Source organism: Juglans microcarpa x Juglans regia, chromosome 4S (genome assembly GCF_004785595.1).
Source record: "Juglans microcarpa x Juglans regia isolate MS1-56 chromosome 4S, Jm3101_v1.0, whole genome shotgun sequence".
Classification (NCBI taxonomy): Eukaryota; Viridiplantae; Streptophyta; class Magnoliopsida; order Fagales; family Juglandaceae; genus Juglans; species Juglans microcarpa x Juglans regia.
The window spans coordinates 24,800,787-24,809,823 of NC_054601.1; the positions used below are offsets into that span (position 1 = coordinate 24,800,787).

The window sequence follows — 9,037 nt, forward strand, 5'->3', positions numbered from 1 at the left end:
GCTGTTATATGACTAGGGACAGTGTTTTTGAGAATATTCCATCATAATTCTTGCAGTTCTTTTTGAATATATATATAAGCCTAGCATTGTAGTTTATTTAAAATAAATTAATATTTCTTTTATTAACTTTTTTTCTTTGAGAGTATTTTTAAAATATTTCTTTCCTTTTTCATTCCTTAATGTGAGCCATTAATTCATACCCAAATCGTGAAAAATTCAACATCAAAAGGTCAGATATTAACAAATGTTTGATGCAGAAGAGGAAAGAAATCTCACTAACGGGATATATTTTAAATGAAAATATATTTATTATGATGTGCAAGTATCATCTATTCTTTTTAAGATCCACATGAAAAAAATGAGTAAATATAAGATCCATATAAAAAAAATTATTTTTTTTAATAGTGAATTCTACTTTTTTTCAAAATAGATATACGAATATTGCATACTTTAGGATTGTATCTAGTATTATAATTGAGGAAAGAAATTTTATTTATCATGTCTATATTACACATCTGCTTTTATATTTTTTTAATTTATTTTGATGTATAGTGTAAGAATGATGAATAGAAAAACTCGTGAAAGAACGTGAGAGGATGGTATTGAAAAGCATGGGAGCCATGAATGGCTCATGAAATTGCCACCTCGAGGACCTACTACATCACATGGATTGGTCCAACAAATGCTCCTAAAATGTAACGTCTCTTGAGATAATAATAAAAAAAATAAAAAGATAACCATGCTGTCATAAGTTCATAACTATATTATTGCCATCAAAAGAAAGAAAAGTCAAGACGTGTGGATAGACTAAGATTAGGTAGCAGATGGATTCAGATTCATGCCATTGGAATTTGAATATTGGCAAGGATGTTAGAGCGCCACATGTCTTGGATCATTCTTTTGGGCTTTCTCACCGTATCTACAACAAGTTTTTTCTATACAATTCTAATTTTTTCTATAATACTTCATATTTTTCATTCATATAAATTGTTCAAAGTCAAGATATTGCTGATAATCGGTTGTAAACCTTTCTTTTGCAATAAAGTTCTACTTTGATATAAAAAAAAAATGAGTTGTGAAAATAATTGTATAATACATTATATGTATATCGTTACTTTGTTACTTTTATCACTTTAATGGTATCCCTAAAAAATTACAATTGAAGAAGTTATTTCCTATCTAAAATATGCGCCCCTCAAAATTATAATCTTGGCATTGTCCCTAAATGAGGGTTTAATTTTTGCTCGTCTCATTTCCAATAAGACTCATTACAAATTAGCGAGTGACTTTAGTCCAGATGGGATGCAAAGCCCCACTTTTACACTTGGCAATTGAAAATTGACACATAATATTTTCATTGATTTTCACTGACTTTCTCTTACAGTGTGTCTTAAGGTCCCGTTTGGTTTCACAAATAGTTTCAACTCATCTCATTTTATCTCATCTCAACATCAAAATACCATTCAATTACAAAAAATTTTTAATTTCAAATTTTCAAAATTTTCATCTAATCATTACCTAATTATTATAATTTTCTCAAATTTTTAAATAAAATATAAAAAACAATTCAAATTTTTTAAATCCCAAAATAAAAATTATATTCTAATAATTTTTAATTTTATAATATTTTTATTCAACTTTTTTGCTCTCCTTTCCCAAAATCCCATAAAACATCTTCACTCAAATCATTTTACTATTATTCATAAATTATCTTATTATTATTCACATATTTCTCATCTCATCTTATCTTATCTGTATAACCAAAAGAGACGTTTTTTTCCAGTCTCCGTTAATTGTTGTATTACATCGATCCTCAAGATGAGACACTCAAATTCATGTGTAAGCTTAAGTGTCTCTTCAAGTGAGGAAGAGATAGATAGGAGTTTGTAAGATTGTTTGGATTCAGTAGGAGTTTGTAAGATTGTTTGGATTCAGTGTTGATCTCAACTCAACTGATCTCATCTCATTTTTTCAAACTTTAAAAAAATATATAATAAACAATTTAATTTTTTTAAAATTTGAAAATAAAAATTATATTCTAACAATATTTTATTCAACTTTCAAATCTCAACTCAACTCACTATCCAAACCTCCAATTGAATTTAATAATATCAACTCAACTCACTATTCTAATAATATTGTTGCGTTTATGAATCTTTGGACAATATTAAATACCCAATACGTGTATGTAATATTCACTTTATGCTTCTATCTCTATTATGTTAGGCTCTCAAGTTTGGATAAAAATTGGAGAAGATCTTATTAATCTTGTTTATACTTTATTAATATTCATTAAATGTTGTTAGTCCCGTATCTATTATTTTAAATATAAAAATAAATATAATGTAAAAATCAATACCAAGATTTTCAGCATAAAGAAGGAACCATCATCCAAATATTTTTAATTCTACAGGAAGCTATACAAGAGCTTGACAGATGGAAAAACGAACAGAGATAATCAGGAAATTCAACAAAAAGCAGCAACAACTACAGTATTAGTAATGACAATCAACATAGAGCTGGTGAAAAAACATCAAAGAAATGTCAGAAAGTAGCTTATATCAAACGAGTGTTCTATCTACAGTATTAACTTATATCATTGAGTGATGTACTCAAGGGCGGCGCTTCAAGTGTCCGCTAGGTTAAATTCGTCTTTTTATTTTTTTTATATTTTTTTATTATTTTAAAATATTTTTAAAAAATATAATAGAATATCAATACAATAGTATTAATAGTTACTTTCTTAACTCTTAAATAAATAAAAAATTTAAAAAAATTATAATATATGAAATGTCAAAATAAATGAGTAAAGTAGCATTTTTCAATATCAATAGGGCCTTTCTACTGTGGCAGCAAAAGTAAAAACTATGGAAATGTTGAAAGTGAAATACTTTAAGAAAATCTCGCAGCGCATTGACTCCAAAGTTTAGATTTTAGTACACACGGTAAAGAAGTATGAAGAAAGTGTACGTCGCTGTTATACAAAATATAAGAGTTTTATTAAAATTTTATATCTCACACACTCATATTCTAATGGGTTTTAAATTAGTTTAAATATTATCACTTAATTTATGAGTCACAGTGAGACAAGAATACCTTTAGATTTAGTTACAGTGAAAAACAAATGTCTTTAGATTTTTTGATGGTCAGAAGTCTATAAATAGCACTGAGAGGTTAAGGGTTTTCACCTACAACTTCATTGTGCCTCTAACCATCGAGAGATATTCGGAGGTCAAGTTGCCTCTAATCAATGCTTAAGGCCGTGTGTGGGGGCATATCAATGGTTGTGTGGCCTCTATATGAGCAGCAAAAGATGGGCAGGGTGGATTTAGTGAAGGAAATGGAGGGGAGATTAACAATGAACGAGTCAAAAGACAGGTTGGTGAGTGCAGCTGAGTTAGAGAACATATTGAGTTAATGAACATGAAAATATTGAAACAGGTGAAAGAGAGGGTTTTTGCCTTTAGGTTAGATTAACTTCCTCGTTGAATTTTGTTAAATCCATATTTTCTTTGTAATCCCCCTAATTTAGTATAAGAGGGTGGTGAATGGGATCACACATTGGTTGGGATGGAGAGAGTTTTTGTAATCTACAATGATTCCAAGGTACTCCAATTATAACTTTGACTAGTCCTTTTAGAGCGCAAGCTTAGATGTGGTTTGGGTTTTTCTTGGGTTGTTACATTCCTGGTACAATTTACAACCCCCTTCATCTTCCTCGCCTTCTAGTTGGCAGTCGGCCTGCCTTTTATGCTTTTGTGCTTTTTGGTTGCAATGCATCTAGTGATGGTTCACGTCCCTTCAATAAAATGGATTACAGTTTTGGTATTACTGGCCTTCTTTAGGAATCCCAAAAGAACTCTGGTTGTGGAAGTGAGGAAGAGGTTTTTATTTTGGTGTAATAATTTCATCCAAATTTTGCTTCTTTTCATTATGGTGCTGGCTACTACCATTCCTTTCATCCAAATTTGATCATCAAGAAATCTGTTGGCAATAACTCATCCAAGGTCTTCCATGCTTTTCTTTGGGAGGAATTGGGGATGCTTCTCTTGGGAAAATCCTTACCATTGGTAACCTGAGGAAACATGGTCTTATTGTTGTGGATTGGTGTTATTTGTGTAAGAAAATTGGCGAAACTGTCAATCATTTACTATTACATTGTGAGGTGGCCAAGTTATTGTGGGATGACATCTTCAACGGGCCTGGAGTGGCATGGATAATGCCCAGAAGGGTGGTGGATATTTTGAAGTTTAACTTAATGGGGCTAGTTTTCATAATTTCCTTGAATCCATTACTAGTTCTCAATTTGTAGCTAGGTGTTCTCTTTGTATAATTCCTGCGTACTTGGCCTGTACCTTCTTTTCTATCAATGAAATATTATCTTACCTATTAAAAGAAAAGAATCATCCAAAACTGGCTGTCGTTATCTGGTTGGCGATTTCTTACCACCCTCAGGAGCCTTGGCACTTAGAACCCCATGCTTCCAAAGCACAAAAATACAAAGCTCTGACTCGCTGTTTATGCAGCAGATTTTGAATTGAGGGAATATGAGAGTTTTGCGGATATTCAGAACAAGGGAAATTTGAGTTTAGGTATTTTTGAGTTGACTGATAAGAACATTTAATTTGGTGAAGATTCATCTGCTTCTATGTTAGAATGTGCTGCTTTTGCTTTTACCTGGGGCGCACGTCTCTGCTTCATGGATTTCACAATATTGCTACTGGGTGGAAATGCTCTTTTTGTGGAAATGGTTTTAGGAGTGTCTAATACCATTTAGAAGTAATAGTTAAACAAGAGTTTCTTTTAGATAGTATTTGATCTTCTTTTCTGCAAAATATTGACTGAAAGAAAAATATTACCTTCTTGGCAGGGACAAAGTTCTTTGTGGTCTCTGAGCCGGGGACACAGCACATGGAAAGTCTCCTCAAAGTCATTTATGAATTGTACACGGATTATGTCTTGAAGAATCCCTTCTATGAGATTGAGATGCCCATAAGGTGTGAGCTTTTTGATATTCACTTGACAGAGGCAATACAGAAGGATCGTGTTGCCTTGTCAGGCAGATGATCCGCTTTGGAACTTGCATTTGACCTGAGTGTTGTTTGCTTTTATACTCCGATGTACATTTCTAGAACAGTATTATCTTGTTTTAAACTTTTATGTAATAAGATATTTTTATACTTCAAAGCAATCATAATATCTGTATGATTTTGTACTTCAAGAAAATCCTAGATGATTAAGCATGTGAAAATGTTTTAGTTGGTGATGAAGAGAGTTCTTCCTGCTGGAGTTTCCGGAAATCTTGCCTGCCCGGTTTGGATTAACAAATTTCAGAACTCATCTCATCAAATCATTACAACAAATTCAAACATGCAGATAAGTTATTTCCTTACACTTGATGACCCTCGATAGGTATTAATTCGGCACCAATAAGAAAATTGGAAATGGTGTATACCCTTCATGGCAATGAGTTCAGCTGGTTCGAGAAAGGATGTTTGCATTCTGATGAATCCTACCTTCACAAAAGTTTATTATCTTTTATTTTCTCTTTACGTGACATGCTCATATTTTTATCATCTCTACCATACTTGTCATGCCATTGTCATCAAATCTGTAATTAACGTTCAGACGAACGAAGAACGATGAATTGAATACATGTGTATATAATTATAATAGCTTGCCAACAAAACCAAAGGGGAAAAAAGCTTATCTGACTTGCTGATAGTAACAAGACGATAGATTTCTTAGAGAGAGAGAGAGAGAGAGAGAGAGAGCAACATCACATATACTTAATATTTGTATTCGATAAAACATAAAATATGAAGAAACCCAAACAATGGCCAACGAATGGCAAGCAGGACCCAAAAGTCCTTAACAATCCCAATGAAAAAATAACAGGAAGGTCTTCTACTTAAAATTAAAGAAGACCAAAACCAACCGATACAATATTACTTACAAGTTACATGTATAGGAAGGTCTTCCACTTAAAAAACAGAGAGACCAAAACCGACCCTTCAACTAAATAAAACCTACACAAGCACTAAGCGGCGGATGGGGCTGAAATGTAGTTAACGACACCAGCCTTGGAAAGCGCCGCCAAAAATGCTTGCAGGTTCTTCTGTTCATCCCCTGCTTCAGCCTCTCCCGCAGGCACAGTATTCTTGTAGTCCAATGACCCATCGTTGTATATGTCCCACCATTTCTTCACCAGCATCTTGATGTCTTCCCTGTCCATGTTCTGTTCCTCCCCAGTATACCTCCATGGCTTTGACCCCTAAAAAACCAACCAAATTCACCATTAGAACACTATCGTTCCTAGAAACAACAGTAGTATATACGAAACTCAGAGATAGTTCTCATGAAAAAAAGGGATACTCACAGCAGCACAATAGTGAACAACCTTGACCTTGTCAAGCTCGATGTTCTCTGGGTGGCGCCACATCAAGGCCAGGACAAGGTTGTAAACTGGAGGGATTGGCTTGTAAACATCCCTAAAGAACATGTTCAGAAAGTCCTGAAAGAATCATAAATATATTTTTGGGTCAGATAATTGATTTGATTGACTAAAAACCACTCCTGAGTCCTGAAGTTTCGAGAATTACCTGCTCAGCAAAAGGGGTAGGAGGGGTAGTTTTGAGTGTCCTGAGGAGGTCATGGTATGTGGCCATCTTGGGTTCATACACAAACATGCCGGCATTGAAGTAGAGGGGAGGCTTGGGGCCTAACTCAGCAGGCCACTTGACCTTGTCTGGGCACTGCTGGCAGTAACCAACCTTGTATTGTGGACTGTGGCTCCATGTTTTCTCACAGAAGCAATCCATCACTGCATAGAAATAGTTGTCCGGGAGATCAAAGAGGTGATCTATATTCTCAAAAACTTGGATGTCTCCGTCTAGGTAGATCATCTTGCTGTACTCCACAAACTGCAATTTCCATCGTAGCAAAACTTCAAATTAAACTCCACTCACAAAGATATTGAAACTCATGCGGGTAGGAAAGAAAAACAAGACATTTCGTTTCTTTTACAAAAAATTATGTCACCGTCAAGAATATTTTAGTGGTGGGAGACAAAATGCTCCGTCAATTTCGTATACACTTTCACAGGAACAGCAAATATATATAACAAGAGGTTAAAAGGAGGTCAAAGCAGAAGTAAAAAGATTGTTTGGTTGCACAAGCTGACAAAAGACAAGCTTGGCTTCCTTTTCAAATCAAGAGAGAGATTCAAATGGATATGTTTCTAGAAAAAACTTTTTCCTCAATATCTGGATGGGAACCGAACCTACTAATTTACTTTTTTTCGAGAAAAAACTAAGCCTTATCTGGAACAGGGCAAACTAACTAGCTAGCAGTTAACAGAAAGCAGTAAATACGTGTAAACCATGAAAAATTAGAAAATGGTAACAACAAAGCATGCATACCTCCCAAATGCGAAGCTTGGAGTAATTGATAACGTAATATGCCATGGCAAACTGGGTTTGGTTCTCAGGTGGGTAAACAGGCTCAATCTCCTTCACTATACAACCCTGAGACACCAGAATGTCACGGTGCTCCTCGGGCACGTCCGGCAAGATTGCCACCACCAGTGGGTACTTGCTCTTTGCCTTTCTCAGGCCCTTTGCCAACCCGACCACACCTTTCACGTAGTCCCCGTTGCCTGCCAAGAACGTAACGTATGCCCTGGCGGGCATGCTGGCGACCTTGGTTAGCCCAGTGGTGGTGATGTTAGGAGCCATTTGAAGTTGGTTTTTTGGAGAAATTAAGGATGATATGAACAAGACCGGTTGAACGGATTTGATCAGAAGGCTAGCTTTTAGATGTTTGGTCTGGAAGAAAACAGTTTGTTTTTCTAGGGAAAGGAAGAAAAAGGGTAATGAGGATGAGGTTTTGGAGTTGAGAAAAGAAAATGGTTTTGTTTGTTTGGATGATGAGAAAATGTGTTCGAGAAGAAAAGGTTTGTAGTCAGAGTGAGATTAGATGCTTTGTGTGGAGGACTTGGAGCTTGGGGGTGGTGGGGGTTTATATAGGATTTTGGGTTGATTTTGATTAGGTGTAATGTTGAAGATTATGGTAATTAAATAATAAATAATAAATATATTTGTTCTTATGACTTGTCCTTAAGGTAGAGCTGGTGCTACCAATTAAACGGCATCGCTTAGACTAATGTGGTTCTAAATTTATAACTCTACCCATGATGACTCACGACGTTACTTTATAAATTGCAGTAAATTAATTACTTATTTGAAAAGAGAGAGAGAGAGAGAGAGAGAGAGAGAGAGAGGAGAAATATTGATCCGGGATCTGATCCGACGATAAGAGAGAAATTTAAGGAATTGGGCGGTGCCGGAATGGAGAGAATAAAGTATGAAATTTGTTAAATGAGTCAACTTTATCTTCTCATAATTGCCGAAACGGTAAAATTGGGAATGAAATCGGCAAAATTGGAGAGAGAGAGAGAACATGGGTTTATAAATCTCATAATATATAAAAATATATATTGACAGATAGACAGTCTTAGATTACGTTTTGATATTGAAGTGAGTTGAGTTGAATTAAATTGAATTGAGATGATAAAATATTATTAAAATATTATTTTTTAATATTATTATTATTTTAAGATTTAAAAAAATTAAATTATTTATTATATTTTATGTTAAAATTTAAAAAAATTATAATAATAAATTAAAAAATATTTAGTAACGAAACGTACTCTTAAACTCTTAAGGTATCGTTTGAATTCGAAGATAAATTGAGATGAGTTGAGATAGATTGTGAATAGTAGTGAGATGAGTTGTGAATAGTAGTGAGATTTGTAAGTTAAAGTTGATGAATAATAATAAATAGTAGTGAGATAAGTTGAAATGAATTGAGATGACTTTTGAATATAAACTTACTCTTAAGAATCTCATAATTTTTAGAAATATAAATTTTTTAAATAAAATTACATATTTTACAGGTTAACTAGCGCTGCTGACCAAATCACCACTGAGCCAATGGCTTCTAACCGCTGCACGCGAAACTCCCACGAACTTGAGGC

General features: G+C 34.1%; 1 protein-coding gene across 1 annotated transcript; it reads right to left on the minus strand.

Moving 5' to 3' along the window:
- Nucleotides 1–5,795: 5,795 nt before the first annotated feature.
- On the minus strand, nt 5,796–7,770 carry LOC121261915 (galactinol synthase 2-like). Its single transcript, XM_041164330.1, has 4 exons — nt 7,422–7,770; nt 6,603–6,923; nt 6,380–6,514; nt 5,796–6,274 (listed from the first exon to the last, which is right to left on the minus strand). Exons 1-4 carry the CDS (start codon nt 7,734–7,736, stop codon nt 6,041–6,043), a joined length of 1,005 nt encoding a protein of 334 aa, XP_041020264.1. The 5' UTR covers nt 7,737–7,770; the 3' UTR covers nt 5,796–6,040.
- Between the last annotated feature and the right edge of the window lie 1,267 nt (nt 7,771–9,037).

Coding starts and splice junctions, on each gene's coding strand:
- LOC121261915 (XM_041164330.1), bottom strand. CDS start 7,736: ATGGCTCCTAACATCACCACCACTGGGCTAACCAAGGTCGCCAGCATG. Junction 6,924..7,421: donor CCAAGCTTCGCATTTGGGAG/GTATGCATGCTT, acceptor TGGAAATTGCAG/TTTGTGGAGTACAGCAAGAT. Junction 6,515..6,602: donor CTACCCCTTTTGCTGAGCAG/GTAATTCTCGAA, acceptor TGATTCTTTCAG/GACTTTCTGAACATGTTCTT.